This window comes from Puma concolor, chromosome D4, assembly GCF_028749965.1.
Source record: "Puma concolor isolate L17-30 chromosome D4, mPumCon1.1.hap2, whole genome shotgun sequence".
NCBI lineage: Eukaryota > Metazoa > Chordata > Mammalia > Carnivora > Felidae > Puma > Puma concolor.
The window spans coordinates 26,144,239-26,165,502 of NC_141679.1; the positions used below are offsets into that span (position 1 = coordinate 26,144,239).

The 21,264-nt window shown below is 42.1% G+C and overlaps 1 protein-coding gene across 4 annotated transcripts in view; it reads left to right on the top strand.

Annotated features, from left to right (window-relative positions):
• The window catches only part of NTRK2 (neurotrophic receptor tyrosine kinase 2), a 338,909-nt gene that overhangs the window by 185,246 nt on the left and 132,399 nt on the right, over positions 1 to 21,264 (top strand). For 2 of the 4 annotated variants that reach the window (XM_086685111.1, XM_086685112.1), the window contains 2 exons: positions 264 to 452; positions 4,596 to 5,337. In XM_086685111.1, the coding sequence (XP_086541237.1) occupies positions 264 to 452; positions 4,596 to 4,624 (218 nt within the window). In that variant the 3' untranslated portion in view covers positions 4,625 to 5,337. Of the gene's footprint in view, positions 1 to 263; positions 453 to 4,595; positions 5,338 to 21,264 lie in introns of those variants that run through there. The other 2 variants (XM_086685110.1, XM_086685109.1) reach the window with 1 other exon arrangement.

The following is a 21,264-nucleotide window of genomic DNA, read 5'->3' on the forward strand; positions in this document are numbered from 1 at the left end:
ATGTCCAGAATAAGTCCATGGAGACAGAAAATAAATGCAAATTCATGGATGCCTGGGGCTGGGAGTGGGGAACGTGGGGAATGACTGAAAACGTTCTCAGATTACATTGAAGTGATGGCTGCACAACTCTCTGAATATACTGAAAACCACTTAATTGTATGCTTTCCATGGGTGAACTTCATGTATGTGTGAATTATAGCTCAACAAGAGCATTCAAAGCATTACAGGAGAATATGTTGTTTTTTTTTTTTTTCCAACTCTAGGCCCAGCTTCAGTTATCAGCAATGATGATGACTCTGCCAGCCCACTCCACCACATCTCCAATGGGAGTAACACCCCATCATCTTCAGAGGGTGGCCCCGATGCCGTCATTATTGGAATGACCAAAATTCCTGTCATTGAAAATCCCCAGTACTTTGGCATCACCAACAGTCAGCTCAAGCCAGACACATGTAAGTACAGCTGTTTATACTTACTTTTATACTTATTGGCCTGTTTGCTGTATAGCTATATCAATCAGCGTGTTTATCAGAGCGCCTGACAAGGATGACTGAAGGGAGGGGGCAGTGAAATGGCTGAGGATTGGTGGGGCTTTGGGCCGATGGAATAGACCCTTTAGTTTGCTGCTTATGGAATTCTCAGGGCATGTGTCCTGCAGGGCTTGGGACTGTGGGCAGATATCGACTTCTCTTGGGATCCATTTCCCAAAACCATTTGTCACCATGAAGTTGGAATCAAGGCATGCTTGTCTTGAAAAAGATAGAGACAGAAACCAGAGGTATCAGTAGACTGCACATACATCAGTTACAAAAGACAGGCGATTGGTGGCTTTTAAACTGGATTTATTGAAAGTCATTAAAATATACACCATTGGTAGTCAGAAGGGTGCTGTGTTGCACACAGGTGGTATTGACTTGGGTAGTTCTGTATTATTTGTTCAGTTCTTGTTCCCACCATGAGATTTGTGGTCATGCCACAATAAGAAAGACACATCACAACAGATCATGTGCATATTAAGTACACTGACCTGTTCTTCACAGGACCAAATGAACCCATTAGCCTCTGTTGAGAAGCTTGGGGTTTTCCTCAGAGACTCTTATCCTATCTTCAAAGCCACTGCTCAAATATAAAAAATAGAGCATGGCTTTATGGAAAACAAAAAATAAAACCACAGTGAACAAACAGGCTTATGCCATTGGAACTGCAGGCCTTTCTTCATACATGAATAAGGAGCCAGAACATCAGGTGGCCTAGGTCTTAGGGGTTCACCTGACACCGATGGACACCTTCTGTCTATTTGGCATGTTCTTATTCTGTCTTAAATACTGTTCTCCTGCCTTGCCTCAGAGGTAAGGTGTAACAAGTACAAAGTTAGATTTTGGAGACTGACTTTCCTAAGAACTCTCACGAGATAAAGGAACTTAGCAATAAGCATCTTTTTGCATATAAGGAAATACCTATAATTTCCTCCTATTCATTCAAATTTACCCCCAAGGTATGGTGAATATTGCATTTTAATGTAATCATTAGAAAAAAAAAAACAGTATTATGAGCTTGTAAAGTATGAAACTAGACCCACCATAGATTTCAGTTGAATATGCAATATGACAAGATAAATAGAATAGCATATATGAGGAATATTGAGTTCCTTGAAATAAAAATTGTTTGAAATCAAGGTATTATTAATCCTAATATTGTCATTATGGTGTGAACAAGATGCATGGAGGCACTGCTTAAAACGTATATTCTTTGTTGAGATAAGTGTCCTCCAAAGGTCCATGAAATACTCTGCATGCATAACGGTCAAATGTTGAATAAGGCAAATCAGGATACTATGATGGGAGAATTCTGTCATCATTTTGATGGTGCTCCCCAGAAACAGAGTCTTTTGACACCCCTGTCACCACCAGTACCAGGTTATGTGATATACTTCAGTTAACCTGAGGCTGTATTATAATTGAGGTTGACAAAAATCAACCTGTCCTCAAAAGTTTGTTCTTCTTTGTCGATGGGGAAATATAAAGCTGACTAATCAAATAGATAGCATCAGTGCAATACATGCAATAGAGGAAATGAACCAGTGAGCAAGAAAGCAAATAAACAAATGAGAACCAAAAAGAATATAGACTAGGTGGCTGTTGAGTCTATAGTTCTATCTGGATGTGCTTTCTACCTTTTGAAGTCTCACAGAAAGTTTCTAAAGGTGGTTTTCTTAATCTAGAGTCCATGGAGAGTTTTCAAAGTTTTTTAAGTATACATTTTGGTTATTTTGGAGGAGTCTTGGATTTGTGGCTCAGCCACTCTATGTCACCCCCACTTAGAAGGCATGGGAAGCAAGTCTAGGAGACTTGTATCCTCCCCTCAGTTTCTGTCCTCCAGAACATTGATTCTTCATTTAGTAGTTCCTTCCTTATAAAGTCTTGCTGGGCCCTTCACCCAGTGGTCCTTACCCTGCTCAGGGTTCTCAGTCACTCACAACATCTTACATCACAAGAATTTTTTTTTCTTCCAGGCATCAACTTACATGCTCTTTCATGATTTTTAAAAAAAAATTTTTTTTAACATTTATTCATCTTTGAGAGACAGAGAGAGACAAAGCTTGAGTGGGGAAGGGGCAGAGAGAGGGAGACACAGAATCCGAAGCAGGCTCCAGGCTCCGAGCTGTCAGCACAGAGCCCAACGTGGGGCTCGAAACCACAAACTGTGAGATCATGACCTGAGCCGAAGTGGGACGCTCAACTGACTGAGCCACCCAGTCTCCCCACTCTTTCATAATTTTAAGAATACTTACCATCATACATCTTCCATGAATCTTTTTCAAAGAAATGGGAATGAAGAAGCAGTTTACTTCTTTCCTTCTCTTCATTCTTTCCTAAATGTCATTCTTTACCCCATAGTTTTTTCCTTTATCTTCAATGTATGTTGCTTCTTGTTAGGTCCTGAGTCTGACCACTCTTCAGTATGTGTTTATATAGTCTTGTTTAGGTTAGATTGTAAGCTCCAAAAGAGCAGGAACTGTGTCTATTGAACTATTCTTTCATAGCAAAGGACATGATGTACCTTTGATATTGGCCGCATGTTGACCAGATGTGGCTATGTATTACTGAAATAGTAATTACCAACAGACTTATAACAAGTAAAGATGAGCCCATAGCCTTTTTCATTGGCACTACCCCTACTAAAATTGCCTATATAATAGTTTATTTGTTAGACAAATTTTTAACAATATATTAGCCAATTTAGTCAAATTTAAATAACAATTTAGCTGAAATAAGCTTTTGACCAAAAAACAAAACAAAACAAAACAAAACCTTTCTTTGAACCTTCTAACCATAGTCATCCAGGAATTAAAGTATTCAAAAATGCATAGACCAGAGACATACAGAGAGATTCGTTGCTATAGGCCCATCAAATTTTGGGAGCTTAGCTTTCAGTGAAGTGATTCCCATTAAATATACCCAATGAATTAACCTCCAAAGAACCTCAAAAGAAGGGGTCTTCCAAGGAGTTGGATATGTTACATTTGAAAAACAAAGTTAAGAAGATCGCAGAAAAAGTTTAGAAATTTCACCATATACTTAAAGCAAACTACCTTATGGATAAGACACCACTAACTTGACCTCATTTGGATCTTGGGCCACAAACCAGCATATTTACTTCTTTTTCCTAAGTATGCGTGCTATTCAAAGATGTTGGCTTTAGAATAGATGTGTGATCTTACAAGGAGTAGTTCCGGTCTCATTCCACTGAATTGTAAGAATCTGATACAGAAGGTGAAGTTCAATTCATTAAATATTTATTGACTACTCACAACACTCTTACAACGCCAAAGAACCTGAGATTTGGTGAGGGTGGTAGCGTGTCCTTTGCCATCAAGGAGTCTCATTGGGAACCTAGTGGTTACAGACACTGTCATATAATCACAGAACACCTTGATAGGATAGCTAAGAGCAAGGGTCCTGACCCCCAATTACCTATAAGATCAAGCGGGTCATAGGAGAAACAGGCTGGGTCAGAAAGATGATGTGGCGTAGTGAAGGCCATACTAGAATGTGGGCCTTCTATTACCAGATCCTCTCATTTTTCCAGCAAGAACAGCATTTATTATTTTTATGTGAATTCCCTAAGGTTTAAAACACTGGGTGGGATCAATAAATTATTTCCATATGAGTCATATTTGGTCCATAGTCCACCATCTGTTTGCGGCCCCTGAGTTAGACCTTAAAGGTCAATTAATACAAACCTTATTTTACAAAAGATGCTCAGAAGTGGCTTGTCCAAAATGACACAGCCTCCATGCTTGCATAGCTTTGCTTTAAAAACAAAACAATGAAAACACAAGCAAAAAATCAGGATCAAACCAGATTTCCTTAAATGATGTGTAAAATCATTTAAGTGAAGGATGATGATAAATTATTTCCCCCAAAGCACTTTTTCACTCTCAGGACCTATGTGAGTGGACTCATTAAAAAAAAAAAAAAAGAAAAAAGAAAAAAAAAAGTCCAGAGATGGTTTTCAGGATTTTAGAGCAATCTGAACAGGACTGAACTGCTCCTGAGCACTTTCCAATAGCAAGTCTGTCTACTTTATTTCAGGGCCCAGAGGTTCCCCCAAGACCGCCTGATAATAATTTGGTATTTGGAGGCTCCTATGTCACTGCAGGAACTAATGGAGGCTAAATCCATGGCTGATGGAGGAGAAGAGTTCTATGGTTATCTGCAAATTCTGGCCAGACAACATCTTGACGTCACTCCTTAGCTTCCATTACCTAGCCAAGCAAGAAGTTGCCTTCCAAAGAGAAAGCAGTGTGCTCTAATGACTAAGCCCTCAAAGTACTATGCCACTTTAACTATAGACCCATCTCCTCGATCAATCAGGACGGCAAGATGGAGCTGAGGAGCTCAGCAACATCCAAGTCCGGAGTTGGTCTTTAATTCAACTAGTCTGTGTAGACGTGTCCGAAAACCACGTCGTCTGACAGCACGGGGTGGTTTCCCAGTAGGATTTGCCAACTCGGCTCAAGGGCAGCGGTGCGTTATCCTCTCCTTGACTGCTGAGAAAAGTTTTGACAGGGTACAATGGAAACACACCTTCTGGGCTGAAAAAAAAATAAAAGAAAGAGAGAAACACTAACCAGCAACTCCCTCCTCCCCCGGCCCCGAATCATCAATCTTGGGTTCTTTCGAAGGGTGGGAATGCATTACAGCTTCCCCTGCAAGAAAACTGAATGCTGTAGACTTACTGTCATCCCTAAATGTGTGTCTTTCCTAGAGCAGCCTTGTAAATTAGCTAGGGTCCTAGGCCTGAGGCCAGAATTAAATTAGAATTGTCTCTAAATATGAACTGTATGTGTTTGTCCATGTAGCGCATGCCCCCTGTGAGTACCTAGGGCTATAACTCCCTAGGGCAGATGCATATACAGAATTCTGACTCTTTCCCTTTGATTCTGCTTCCAGTGAAAAGTGGATATTTATTGATTTCCTGCAGAGTGTGCCATACTTCCCCAGGTATTATAGTTCACGCGTACGTGTGTATGTGTGTTCTCGTTGGTTTCATGCTTATTAGGCGATTATGTAGATAAGCACAGATTCATAGACCAGCTAGGAGTAGGGAAATGAGACACAATAAGGAGAGGGAGCCTTTTAACTGCGGTTGAAAAGATCACACAGGGCACTCCTGCTCCCCTTAACTGCCATACCCAAACCGTCATTGTGTTAACAATAAGGGGAGGAAGGGAGGTGATATTTTTCACAGAACTGCAGGGGTTTTGAACGTATTTGCAGCGTCACTTTGAGTACACACGAGCCCAAATCCTGAATTTGTCTTGAATCCAGGGCTGAACGAGCGCTTTAGATCAAAGGATGAGAGTCCTAAGGGTGACCCGGGGTTATCAAACCTCAGAACGCCCGGTGGGTGTGGCCCATTTTGTTGGTCGGGGACAGGATTTACAACCAGGTGGAAACAATTGCTTTAGCACTTTTCTGTATCTTTTGCCTATTCATTTTTGTCTTTCAAAAGTGTATTTTCTTCTAAGCATTTAATCGGCCAAGTAATAGCTGTATTGGGAACTGTTTATATCCCTTTCGAAGGCTGTGACCTGCACTTTAAAAATAAGCTAAGCCCATTCCGCCCAGCGTGAGTGTTCGGACGGAGGGGAGAATGCAGTTATTTTAGGATCCTTAGAAACTGCTTCGTTTACAGCACACTGGCTTGACAACTCATCCCTTGGGGGTCTTCGTGGCTCGAATCTGAGGTCCCAGACTAATTCTGTCTCCCTCTTGGTGCCGTAGCTCCCCATCGCTAGCTATAACAGCTTGATATCATATTCTCTTTTCAACTCCAGAGGAGATGGCAAGAAGCTATCAAATAATGCTTTAAAAAGCAACTTGAGTTCCCTAGAAGAAAGGAAATGAATACATGCTGCATAATTACATTTAAAATGTAAGCCATGTTACAAATTCCACAGAGATGAAGCTCGGTTAGCAAACCAGTTTCAAGCACGTTTACATCTAAGTCAGATAAGAGATGCCATTTTATTAGCATTTGACCACTGGGTGATACCATTTGTTCTCAAAAAAGAAATGCTACTCAGAGGACACCGGGACCTCCTAGAGAAACCACGCCAATCCCACATTTAATGGCCGAAAGGGGAAAATGACTATGGATTTAGGGGGAGAGACACTCTTAGTGATGTTCTCAGACTTGTTTTTACTTCCACACCTTTGGCCAGCCAAGATGGAACTATGCATGCCCCCACATCAGACATTTCAGTCTGATGTCACCTAATCATCAGTGATGTCCTGGAAGCACGCCTGTGGACGCAGAATCCTAATGCATTTCTTCTGAGCACTTCCCAAGGCCCAGCCTGACTGGAGCATGGGTGCCAGCAGGATGAATCTAGTCCAGTGGCACCTCCATTTTGGTTTCTGGTTGGTCACGCTTGCACGTGCCGGCAGATTGTGGACCAGGGCCAGCTCAGCAAACACAAATGCAGAGGAGTCTGTTATGCTGCTCAGAAGCTCCTGCTACCCAGATGCAGGGAACAGTTAAGTGCTCCCTATGGCCAAGCAGAGATGGTACGATGGGAGTTTTTCTGGGACGTGGCACTCAGTCCTGTATGGCCGCCATCATAGCAGAGTTCAGGTTCTTCTCCTTGTGAAGTGCAGATTTCCTCCGTTTTTGTTAATTCTGCAGCCCGGGAGGGTAACTCACTGTGGCAGAGCTTCTTCTCAGATTACCCATCATGCCAGCTCTCCATGTTCTCTTTATGTTCACTTACGTTGTAGTTGTTTGACTGAATATCCTTTTCCTTGGGAGTCCTCATTTCCCTTGAAAAGCAGGTAAGATGAATTTGCTCTATACCATGGACAGAACTGAAGAAAGAACTACGTTTATTTTAAGTTTACTTATTTATTTTGAGAAAGAAAGAGCAGAGGAAGGGCAGAGAGAGAGGGAGAGAGAGGATCCCAGGCATGCTCCACGCTGTCAGCATGGAGCCCGAGGTGGGGTTTGAACTCACAACCCACGAGATCATGACCTGAGCTGACACCAAGAGTCAGATGCTTATCCGACTGAGCCACACAGGCTCAGGCTACTTCTTCATTCAACCTGATAGCCGAGCACAAAGGCAGTCTTGCTGCTAAGACTCAGCCCCTAAGTGGGAGCCCCAAAGGGTTCCTGGATCCATGCTGCCCTCTGTCTGAGCCTCCTCCCTTTTGCTGAGAGAAGTCCGTGTCTTTCTGAATGCTTGGCCTCCTCAAACAAGAGAAAATTAGAAGGCAGTATTTGTGCCCAAAGGAAAAGAAAATGTCGGTACTATAGTGACTACCAGGACTGAGGAGGTTCCTAGGATGCCAAACATTCCATTTTAAAATGAGGACAGTCCCAGACAAAGCACAATGGATTGGTCGCCCTAGGTGGCATAGGCTTGGTGATTTCTGCTGGTAAGACAGAATTAAGTCTTAATGCCCCCAAAAGCCTTCAGGTACCCTATAATGAGATATTTTAAAATAGAAATAAATAATACAAGTTATACTAGGAAATTTGGAAAACGTAAGAAACAAAGATGAAATAAAAAATCACCTGTAATTCCAACCATTAGAGATACCAACTGATATCAGTTAAATATGTATATGGCTTTCCAGACTTAAGAATATCCTTTGATATAAAGGATATTTGTACTGTTTGTTCATATTTCTTTCTTTTTTTAAGTGTTTATCTATTTTTTTTTTTTTCGAGAGAGAGACAGAGTGCAAACAGGGGAGGGGCAGGGAGAGAGACACAGAATCTGAAGCAGGCTCCAGGCTCCGAGATATCAGCAGAGAGCCCGATGTGGGGCTCAAACCCATGAACCATGAGATCATGACCTGAGCCGAAATTGGACGCTTACCCAACTGAGCCACCCAGGTGCCCCTGTTCACATTTCTGTAGTAATGGCTCACCTTGGGTGGATTGTGCTGGAAAGTCTGTAGAAAGCATGTTGGGTATGTTATTGCCAGTTTCAGATTTCTTATCTGCTCGGTGGTACTCAGGAGTTAAGATAGGTTGACAGGCTGAACGTGGCTGGCCACTTCAGGTCTGGCCTAGAGGGACCCTAAATCCAGAGGTATTCAGCTCACATGGTGAGTGTCACAGAGGAAATGAAGACTGTGTCGTGTGCTGGAAAGATTCAGGAAAGAAGAGGCCCCTCGTCTGCCAAGGCAGGCTGACAGGATTGGTTTAAGGTCAACACTTTTGATGACTCCAGATGTAGTTTATTGCTCAACCGAAGCAGATGATCACCTTTTGTCCCCTACTTGTTCGCCCTAGCCAGGTAGCTCCTCTTGGGGACCTGAGTGTGCTGAATCTTAAGGGCCTGGCTGGATACATCTAGTATGTTTCTCACTATTTAGGGACTGCCTTTCTTCCACCCAGGATCCCCCCAGGTTGTGCGGTTGTGCATGAATCTTTGATGAGTTGGAATGTCTCTTTAGTCATTCAGCCATCCCTAAACTTGATTGAGTTAGCTGCCTACTGATCTCCAGATTTTTTATACTGAAGGGCTTCTTTCTACTTCTGATGACTTAGGCATCTAGGCCGAGACCGGGATTCTGGCAAGGGGACCTTTATCGATTGTACAACATATGTAGTATGTCAGTGTTGGTATTAAGGTTGACAGATTCTAAAAATGAGTTCAGAATAGATAGATTCCTATGATCTGTAAGAGACAAGACTTGTGTGAGTTTGAACCCAAGCAGGGGTGGGAGGGAGGGGAGAATTCTAGAAAGAAAACAACGATCTAACACCTAGTGTCTAAATTATTCTTATCACTTACCACACATGCTATGAATATGGGTAGACGTCAACATTCTCTTTATCCTGTTGCTATTATTTAGCAGCTATTTTAACTGTGCCATTGACATTCTGGGTGCAATAAAGTAGAAACCAAACTCATTATTAGGTAATGATGAAATGTAGACTGAGTGCCATATTCCTAATGTTCCAACAACAAGGTGGTTGATGTAGAGGGGACAGGATACAATCCTATGCTAATTATATTGAAAGAAAGACTTAGTGTTCACATTAGAGAATGTCTTTATTAGAGGAGATTACATGATATATCTGCTTGTAAAACAGCAGAGGTGTTACCACTGAGCAACCCCCTGACTTGTTTTCTGGCAAGAATGGTGGGTGTCCTGGTCTGTTTCATGCCCAGTACTCATCCCCACCCCTGCTCTTGAACACAGTTCTCTACTGGAGTAACAAAAGTTGGCTTTCAGTCCATTGCTAAAGAACAGAGAGAAACTTAACTTGTTACCCAGAGACAGGACTCATACTCTTACCTTCTATCAGTTGAGCACTAACTAGTCTCACCCTGTCTTCATCCTGGTCTACTCCTTTTGAACCATAAATGTCAATTCCTCTGCCCTTCTCATGCCACCCCTCTCCCTCCTTTTCCCTGTGTCTTGGGGTTCAGGAACCATGATGCTAATGATGACATTTCTTCCCAGCTCCTACTTCCATATTGCCATTTGCTGATACCCACAGAAGGAGATTTGCGTCCATAATCACTGCTTGAGCCTTATTTGGATAAGGCTGTTTGTTTCTTTCCAAGGGCTGTGACTTTTAGGATGTTTCTCTCCCTCCTGAGAGATTTTGTTTTGACTTGACAGTAAAATTCCTCTATTTACATATAACATCTTAGTTTTCCTTGAGCCGTACCCAGACTTTTATCAACATTGGTTTGGGAAGAGGAAAACACTCATTTCATTAGTAAGATACGGGGGATGGGTTGCTCTGCCTTGGATTCCTGAACACCTGAGCTTTGGGGAGGGAGATGATGGTAAGGTAGCAAAGGGAGTAAGATTATCACTCACTTCCTGAATCATTCTTCTTCTCTGGGCTTCGTATACTATCTTTTGTTTCCTACAAATTTCACCCCAAGTCTCAACAGAAGTAGATCCTAGTCAGCTTTGGGTCTGACAGCTGATCTAAGGGTACTGTCCTTGGTGTTGACAACTCAGTGCCATCTTTTGTTCTCCTGAAGAGATCTGTGTCATTGAGGGCTGAGCTGCTGTGTGTGGGCCGGGCTCTGGGAGGGATTATTGGGTGTGGGGGGCAGTGAATTCATGTGGGCCCTCCACCCTCTGCACACTTCTGAAGGAAGGGACTTGTGCGGGTGGATATGGATGCCGGTTCCATACCAAACCAAGTCTGGGTGTTGCAGCCATCCCCTCTGTGAGGTCTTCCTGCTTCCCCACCACGGGGCAGTGAGCCTCTGGTGGTGGGGCACCTGCCTGCTGACTTATAGTGCTGGTTCACAGCACTTCGGCCCTCTGATGCTGCACCATGGTCTGCGGGGGTGGGCTTGGGAGGGGTCTTTGTTGACTGCTACATGTTGCTTCACTTTCTTTCCCTCTCTCCTTTGATGCAAGAGAGCAGACCTGAAACATGACTTGTGTTCTTTTACTATGTTCAGAGACTCCATGGCTTGTCTACACCTATGTATGAGTAAGCAGTGGAGCTGGGAACTCGTTATTATATAGACATGTACACACGGAAATGAGATCTGTTATTTTGGAATTTGTGATGTAGTTGATAATTCAGAGCCAAACACGTATACCAATAAAGACAAGTGTGAGATCCATGGGTCTGTTGCCTGCTTTTGTTACCTACTGATAATTATTCTTACATGGACTTGAGAATATAGCTGAGTGTTGGGATTCCGAAAAGCACCACAAACAACGTCCTAGAAGTTGTCCCCATTTGTCCCCATTTAGCTCCCAAGCAGAGTCTCTAGGCTTTTATGAAGCTCCCTCTGCACCCAGGCAGGGCCAGGATGAGGGTAAGGTGAGTGAGGGCCTAATTTTTTTTTTTTTTTTAATTTCTACATGTTTATTTCTTTTTGAGAGAGAGAGAACACAAGCAGGGAAGGTGCAGAGAAGGGGACGGAGGATCCAAAGTGGGCTCTGCGCTGACAGCAGAGAGCCCCATGTGAGGCTCAAACCCACGAACTGGGGCTTGAACTCACAAGCCGTGAGATCACGACCTGAGCTGAAGTCGGACGCTCAACCAACTGAGCCACCCAGGCGCCCCAGGGTAAGGCAAGTGAGGGCCTCATTTAGGGCGCCAAATTCAAAGGGGCACCAACAGTCTCAGAAATCAAGATAAGTAATATTTTAATGAACTCTTTTAAAGGACAAAAAGTAATGCCAAAAAAATCTGCAAGAAAGTATCACAACTTTAAAGAAGGATGGATCTAAGAGGGCTGGGATTAAGTGAGGTCAGTCCTGGACGTTTAGGGTCACATCCCGTCTTTCTTTAAAATTTTGATATTTTTTTCATTATAGACGTTTGTATTAATTTTTATTTTTAAAACGATTGCATTAAAATGTAATGCACCTCAAGCACTGAATTTCGGGTGTTCCTGCAAATTTTACGCACAGAGAATCTCTCTTCCATCAGTGCTAGGCCTGTCCCCGGCCACAGGCTCCTTTCTGGTCTGGATCTGGCGTAAACCTCAAAGGTTGCAAAGGTCAGTTTTGTATATATGAACGGCTGGGCTGATTAGCGTTCAGTCTTCTCTCCCTTCCTGTATTCCTGGCCCGATTGTCCTTCCTCACCACCCCCCCCTCGTCTGACCCTGGAGAAACATTTCTCTGACACTCAGCACTGCCAGCATTAACCATCTTGTGCTACTGCAGAGACATACCCTCTCATCTTCTCACTGCATTTTTTTGTCTTGTATGTGACTCTCCAGAGTGAGGAAATTGAACAAGGCTGCCCAAAAAGTTGGAAATTAAAAAAAAAAAAAAAAAAGAGAGAGAGAGATTCCTTTAAAAAGGTAAAAAAAAAGATCAAGAAGGTCAGGGGAACTTCTTGGTACATTTGAGAAATAATCTAGGGGAAAAAATTAGATAAAGGTCTAATAAGTAAGTGAAATTCCTTTTAAAAATGTATTAGATATTGCTTTTATTTTCTCATATTTGGAGTTTGAGTATTACATTCGCTGTATTAAGGGTATAATATTTGAGGTTTAAAACACTTCATTTTCACCTAGCTTGTTCTTTAATGTCATGAGTTTCCTTTGTAAAGTCTGCATTGTTATTATTATTAAACAAGCAATATCTAATGCCTTTAACGTCCCAGGTCCTATGAGTTGGCTTTGGCACATTAAAAAACAAAACAAAACAAAAGGACCATGAATCCTTGTCAATGCTGCAGGACAGACATTATTACTCTGTCTTACAGGTGACCAAAGCAAGGCCCAGAGAGGTTAGGAGGAGAGTTAACGGACCCAAATTACACCCCCAACACATGGAAGAGTTTATATTCAGGCCTCAGTCGGCCTCCCTGAAGACTGGGGCTCTTTTGTCTAGTCTAGTGCTGCTGCTGACCTTTTCCAAAAATAAAGTCTGGCAGTTTTCTAATTCTGCAAGAGGAATTGTAGTGTTGGCATTGCACCTTTCATGTGGGTTTATCAAGTTGTGCGGAGTGTATTAACCTTCAGACATAAAGGCTGAGGAAATGCCATATGGTGGGTTGTGAACTTACCGTTGGTGGAAAAAGGAGCCAGTAGTCACTGACCCCAGGCCCAGTCCGTAATGTAAGGGTTGACTCATGGCCTGCTGGGGCAGTAGTGAGTTTTTCTCCGTAGAGTATTTACCAGAAATACTGAATAATCATGAGTAATCAGCCCTTATTCTTTAATTAAAATCATGTAAACATCCCACTTTCTCCCCTCCCCAAGCCCATTCTAAAAAGTTTGCTTTTTTGTTTTATTTCAGAAATTCCTAGGAAAAGCTTTTGATACTACAGACCCCTAACTCTTTCTCGAATGCCTTCACTCTTCTGAGATTAGCACATACGCTTCCTACATGAACTTGATGTCCATCTTTCAAAGGGCAGAGTTCAAAGAGTGCCAACTGGTTTAGGAGCAAATGGAGGTGCACACATTTACTGAGTGTCTGTAGGCAGTGCTGTGAGGGTTGGGGCACCCCCAGTACCCACCTGGTCACCCTGTTCTAGGGAGCCCAAGGGGACACAGAGTCTAATAACACCTCTCCCCAAACATTCTACAGGCAACCAGTTTCGATGCCAGCCACGTGTGAGCATCTTGTAGGACAGACAGATCACTTTTCTTGCTCATACTCTATAACTCACTCTTTCATTTTCCATGCAAAGGTTCCTGTTTCCAAACTTTGCATTAAAAGGGGTCAAAATTCAGGGGTGCCTGGGTGGCTCAGTTTGTTGAGTGTCTGACTTTGACTCAGGTCATGATCTCATGGTTAATGAGCTCAAGCCCCGCATCAGGCTCTCTGCTGTAGCATGGAGCCCACTTGGGATCCTCTGCCCCCACCCCCCACTCTCTCTGCCCCTCCCCTGCTTGCACTCTCTCTCTCAAACTCAAACTCAACTTTGAAATATTACCAAAGAGAGAGTGCGATGGGTCTTTTGCTTCCCCTAGAATGGGGGTTGTGTCCGTTTCTGCAGGTACCTAGGCACATTTGCCAGTATGGAAAGTCTTGCCCAAATGAAATGAAAGAAAACAAATCTCTGACGAATAAGCCTATCTGGATCATTTAACAATGAAACTCCAGGATGGGGTGGGGTAGAGGAGATGGGGATAAAAGTTCAGATCAGGCTCAGTATGTATGTCTCTGGCGGATACTGAATGTGTGTCATCAGGAAGTCACGTCTTTCCAGTGGCAGTAGTAAGTCATTGAATGATATTGAAAATTGCAGATGGAAATACTTATCAACAATTTTCTAAGTTTCTAATCATGGGCTGTTCAATGGATAAACAAGTGCGTTGGCATCTCTGGCTTCTAGAACCTTGCCCAGGACATTGTAGGTGCATGATAAATGTGGCGAATAACAGAGTGAACCAATAAAAGGATAATGGTATCTACTGTATTTGTAATCTGACTGTAGCTGTGAGGGAAAAAATACATCTCTACCTCACCGAGTGTCAGGCATGGCTACTATGCGAAAGGTTCCTCTCATTTCGGTAGGAGCAGAAGTTAGGCAGTCTTCCCATTTGAATCACATGTTATCCACCCCTGTGGCTATGTCAGTTCACTTTTGGGTGTAAAGCTTTTTTCCTGTTTTTCCCTTCCTCCTCCCAAGTGGCTCACATTTTGAGACTTCTCCTGTGTGGTTTTGTAAAATGGGTTGCAGGCATGGTGATGCTTTATAATTTGTATTCCAAGACAATAATTTCTCAGGAGTTTCTCCTCAAGTTCCAAGGGTGACTTTATGGAAGAGAAGTGGCCACAAGAGAGATACGTAGAGGCTTCCAGAAGGAGGCCAAAACTAGAGGTAATATAAAGACTGAAAGAAGAGAAATTCTGGAGAAACAAGAATAAACTGTACCCTCAGGGACTAAAAGCAGTGGCCACTGGGAAGATTTGAAGTTCATGGACCAAGAAGGGGCTGCTTAGAAAGACCATTGGGGTGCCTGTTGTCAAAAAGAAACTCAGAAGTTTCTAGGGAAGGAGGGAGTTTTCAGGGTCAATGCTTTAGGCGTGTCAGATGACTCCTTCCTGGGACTAATCTGTAAGTTTCGAGTGAATATTTATCACACAGTTAATAGATGCCAGCCACTGTACAATGTGCTTTACAAACATTTATCTCATTTGATCTATACAGCTACCTATGCAATAGGTATTATTATTACTTTAATAACATAGTGAAAAAGAATAAGGCCCAGAAAAATTAAGCAACTGGCCCAAGGACATGTAGTTACCAGGCAGAAGGGCTAGGTTTTGAACCGAGGCAGTCTGAGTCCGGCGTCTGTTTTCTTAAGCACACATGACCTAATGTCCGTCTCTCTGCCTCTGTCTCGCCAGCCAAGCTAGTCCTTTCTCATGTTCCCCCAACACACACACATTGGCCCACAAAGGATTTGAGGCAGTTTGCGTTGGGAATTTAGCTAATTTAACAAATGAGATGTATTTACAACTTTCTCCTTTTGCCCATAGTTTAAACCCTGAAGTTTCCGCCTACTCTATAAAAAGTACTTTTTGCATTCTCAACAGCCTGTGACAACACAGTAGGGAATGATCTCAAATGGTGAAGACCAGGGTCTCAAGGCTTCGTCTCTGATGGAGAGCTATTCAATGATAGTGACATGGCTTTGGGTGGTGATGGTAGAGCCACCTGGTAACCTTCTGTTGGAGCTTTGCCCAGCCTCTTTCTTCTCAAATACCCAGCAAAGCTGGGGCACACCACTGTTGGAGGAGATCTGTACCTATTTACCCTTGACCCTACACCATCCAGCTAGTCAGTCAGCTATTGGCAGCCATCAGCAAGCAGAAACTTTTGGACCTGTGATCCTCACTGTGGTGTGTGTGTGTGTTGAAAGAGAGAGAGAGAGAGAGAGAGAGAGAGAGAGAGAGAGAGAGACAGATGGTACCTAGAAATTTTAAGAATCAAATCCTTACAACCAATATCTATCAAAATGGAGCCACTAGAAGTGAGGCCAGAGAATCTGCATTGTTCAGGAGCCCCCAGATGATTCTGATGCGTGTTGGAGTTTAGGACAGTTGCTTCAGGCCAGACTCACTGTAGAAAGTTCTCTTCCGGAAGGACCGTGAAACTTGGTGAGATGTAGAGGCAACCACTCTGGGGACATGTTTGTACTTTTGTTGCTGATCGGTTTTGCTTGGCCCTCCCTCCTTTGATGACATTTGGCTACCCTCTCTGGTCTGCATGAAGCTCTTATAGGTCTCTCTGAACATGCAGATATTTCACTCATGATTGGCTAGGACATAGGAGATGAGATTTGGAGGGCACAGTAACACAGGGGCTCACAAGGCATTTAAGGAATAGTCCTCGTTACTCTAAGTACAAGTGCAATGTCTCCATGAAAAAATGACTCCTATTTCTAAACAATCGACATAGAAATGGACTTCGGTAACTAGATCCATTTATGAGTTGGCGGGGGTGGGGGGGAGGGTTCCTGATGTATTAACAATGTACTGGACATAATGAAACAGGTAAATGAATAGCAGAAGAGAGGAATTTGTACTTCTTTATTATTTCACAAACACAGCATAAAATTACTAACATGCAAAAACTCCCAGGCTCTACTAGTTGAAGAAGAAAGGATCTAGGAGTAACTTGGCAAATTTTGTAATCTGCATAATCAACAAAATGCAGAAATGCCCAAACTGGGTCGGATTAGGCTCAGCACTTCTGATAATTTGTTTCTAAATGATAAGAAACTTAAGGTTTACTTTAGGGAGTCAAGTTCACGAACTCAGTTAATTTTCTTCAGAGAAAATATACTATCATAATGCAAAATGGTAAGAATGGTAATTGCTACATAACTCAGCATTCGTAGTATAAGGAATGATTGGGAGATGATTTCATCCCTCCCACAAATTCTTAGTTTTCTTTTGGAATTTCATCTTACGTGATTTGATCTGTGCACAGTAATGTAAGAAGAGATAATGGGATTTAAGGAGAGAAATGATTGAATCACTGTGTCCCAATAAAAAGTGGTCAAATTGCATTTCACTACATAATGAATTCCGCTCCAACTTACTTTGACATAAATAAGATTGGGTAAGAGAAACCCGAAGTAAATCAAATAAATTAATAAAACTATTGAAGCTGCTTCAATTTTGTCCCCCAGACAGTGTCTGCTTATTTGTATAATAAAAGCTGCTCTTACAAATTAAAACCCTGGCATGCCACTCACTTGAAAGCAAAAATTTAAGGAAGAGTTAATAAATTCTGGGGCCAGACTAGGGTGCTTTCTAATTACTCCAATATCAATAGTCCCTTTGGAAACTGAAATTTGAAACCGGAAAGAACAAGGTTCCACCTTCAACTAGACTTTTTTTTTTAAACCATAAGACTGCAGATACAGACGTGGGTACAATATTGATGATTAGCCGTTCTTTATATTTTCTTAATTAAACACATTTACTGAACATGAGGAAAGTTTCTCATTTTGTCTACACAGAGGCTGTGTCTCCATTGGCATAACGTAGTGTGGTATTTGTGAGTCTCTCTACCACCACTAGTGGGGAGTTCATTATCTTGCAGAACAACCACGAGGAAAAATACAATTTTCAGTGTTTAATGAAACTGTGGTCTTCTCGTAATGCTTATGATGCTTGAACAATTTGTGAGGCACAATTTATCACAGACGCTTAACCCTGATTATACTGTGTATAGTGCCAGTAAGGGCGATTTAAAGTATTTCCTTTATTTGATGTATTTCAGGGCAAATAGGATCTTCTGTGACTATAGGATTATTTGTATTTTGCAGAACTGAGGTGTTTCCTCAAAATATTACACATAAAAAATCAGGCCACTGAGCTAAACATACAATGTATAAATTATGGACTATATGTGGTCCAAGAAATGGATGAGAGAAACCTGTCTTCTTGCTTTCTACTTACTTAGCCTAGGGCCGGAGAAAGGAGCAATGTCTTGAGTGGCCTGAGATGAATCTCCTGGATGAACTAGTACTTTGTAACTCTTTGGGGTAGAGATGATTACTGAAGTCCCTGCCGGCTACTCAACTTTGAAATCTGTGAGCTAATATAGCTTCATTTATCAAAAAAATATTTAGCATTTTATATATGGCTTTACTAACTGGAAACCTAAGAGACCAGAAGCCTATTTCCTGATGATCCCTTGAAAATGAGGTTCAAGTGACAAATCACTGAAAGGGAATCGAGCTCTAAATAGTGGGGTCGAGACCCCGAAACATGACCTCCAGTTATTAAACAGTTTTTTGAAGAACAGAGATTGCACATTTACAATTTCAGAGGCCCTAGATCTTTATGTTAAAGACACAATTTAGATGTGAGCCCCATATGGTGTTCTTTGTGCTGTAGTAAATTGAGTTTGTGAAATGAACTTACAGTAGAATGTGTTACCCTCTTTTTTATCTTTTTTTTTTTTGCTTTTAATAATCCTGAGAAGCATTATGTCAAGCACATGTGAAAGCCCTAAATGAGTCTATTCTTCTGAAGTTGGGCAACTTCAGAAGAAAAAGGTGTTGGACCTATTTCTTATGAGATTTAAATCAAGCATTCAGAATGGTTTTCCAACAACAATCATATTTTTTTTAATGTTTATTTATTTTTGAGAGATAGAAGCAGAGTGCAAGTGAGGGAGGGACAGAGAGAGGGAGAGGCAGAATCTGAAGCACGTTCCAAGCTCTGAGCGGTCAGCACAGAGTCCGATGTGGGACTCGAACTCACGAACCGTGAGATCATGACCTGAGCTGAAGTTGGACACTTAACTGACTGAGCCACCCAGGCGCCCCTTTCCAACAGCAATCTTGAAGATGCTTTTTTTTTTTAATCAGCAAATTTCTACCAATGGTTTCATTAGCCAGAAAGATGAGATCTTCAAAGAACTCAGAACACACTGAAGATGGGAAATGGGACTCGGCTAAAGTATGTCCATGCAAAGAAATTCCCACAGTGGGAAGGCTAAGATTTTAAGACTTTGTGAGGTTGGCATGTGTTCCCATATTTTCTTTCAAAGGAGAATTTCAGTTTTAACCGTGGGTTCATGAGAAGTTGCTTCCCAAACTTACAGAGCTGTTGGTCCCTAACCTGCTTAAAGCCTGACATTTGATGATTTGGAGGAATGTGATTGCAACCCAAGCATTGCCTAGTCTTGGTGGTCAAGTCCAGCCTTGGTTCTTACCACTCAAACCTGGAGCGTCCACTCCTGCTTGGTGCCTCAAACTGTTTCAGAGAAGCCTTGCCTTAGTAACATGTGCACATTCCATTTCTTTCACTGTGCAGAGGTATCTGAGACTTGTCACTGGAGTCTATATGCCAAATGCTTTTCACTGAATGTGGTGAATGACAAGATTCTTTCCTGTCTTTTTACCCACTATCTCCCGTTACCTTTATCTCAACACCTTCTCCTTGACCTGACCCTTCATCAACTTAAAACCAGTTCTTACTTCCAGATTTTGCTTAGTTGGTGTTTTCTGGGCCACTGAATCGTTTTCACTGGGTAATATAAAACGGAGACAGAGTGAGCCAGGAAGCAGATGTCTCTTGGGTGGTGTGTGTCTTTGAGAGTTGGAATTTGAAGTCTCCGTATGAAAGGAACAGTGAATGGGTGTAATTAGTCAGGCTGATGAAGGAGTAAAACCTGGTAAGCAATTTTTCTTGACTGGCTTAATGAAAAGCATTAGCTATCAGTTTCTGCCTAAACTAGCTGAGGGTAAAACAAGTGTGGGGTTGGAACAAAAGATAAAGATTCTGCGTGGGCTTGGGCTCTGTTCCTGAGAATAAATTTTGCTTGGGCGGAAGGTATGCGGCTCATCCAAAAAAAGAGAGAGAGAGAGGGAGAGAGAGAAAGGAAGGAAGGAAGGAAGGAAGGAAGGAAGGAAGGAAGGAAGGTGGGAAGGAAGGAAGGTGGGAAGGAAGGAAGGAAGGAAGGAAAGAAAGAAAGAAAGAAAGAAAGAAAGAAAGAAAGAAAGAAAGAAAGAGGAAAAGAGAAAAGAAAAGAGAAAAAAGAAAAGAAAAGAAAAGAAAAGAAAAGAAAAGAAAAGAAAAGAGAAGAAGGAGGGAAGGAAGGGAGGGAGGAAGGAAGGAAGAAATGACTTGTGGCACTTCTTCATGCATTTTATTTTAGGAGAATTGATTTTATTTCAAGAAATGGAATAGGTTCTTACAAAGGTCCAAACAGGTATTCTGAAACCAAGTGTGAGTGTATTGCTCGTTTTCTTCATTAAGTCAGGCGCTTTCCCTAGGTCAGCTTTCAAAACCCAATGAATTTTTTTTTTTAATTTTAGAGAGAGAAAAAGCACGCATGAGCAGAGTAGAGGGGCAGAGGGAGAGAGAAAGAGTATCTCAAGTAGGCTCCACGCTTAGCATGGAGCCTGACACGGGGCTAGATCCCACAAGCCTGGGATCATGACCCGAGCTGAAATCAAGAGATGCTCAACCAGCTGAGCCGCCAGGTGACTCAACACCCAATGAATTTTTAAGGATTGACTTAAGGTTATTTCCCATTAGCCTGCATCTTCTCCTGGTTGTGTGAATCTGGCCAAGAGCTGCTGAGGGCCTGGAGACATTCATCTCCAAGTGACTAGCAAGAAATTAAGCATCCCTTCAAGGGGATGTTTTTCTGCTGTCAAAGGGATTAAAAAATAATACTCTGGCATCATTTATGACAGCTAGTAAAGGCCTTGGAGTCAAATGATGTGAGGCTCAAGCAATTTGATACCCAAAAACAAAAATGGCAGCCTCTCTGGAACTTGACCATAAACTGTACTAAGTGCTCTTCACACAGAAGACCAAATATATCAATAACATACCAGCTCCCATCCCGAGTGTAGTCCAAAATGATGTTTCTCTTCATGGCTGTCGCCAATCACTGCCTCTAGGGATCCTGGGTGACCATCTACAATAAGATGGCAGCATCCATTCTCAGATTTGCTTTGTTATATAGATTCCAGCTTTCTGGCTTGGATGCCAGTCGAAAAACCTAAGTTGGGAAACTACAAAAGGGCTGGGTCCACATTGTTCTCCTTAAGGGAAAGATTATTTGTTAGTGTTATTTGAGGTCACACATTATTTTCTTGATGTTAATGGGGGAAAAACGGGACACTGAGTTTTGTTTTGTGCTCTATTTGCTTAAGAGTCAAATACATTTTATAAGAAGTGACAAAATCCATTTTTTTAAGGTACATGGCTTGCTGACAAACCGCAGAGTAGAGTAGAAAACAAAACAAATCCAGCCTTACTATTTTCCAAGTAGTTAATAATGCAAACGGAAGTCAGCCAGGACAAA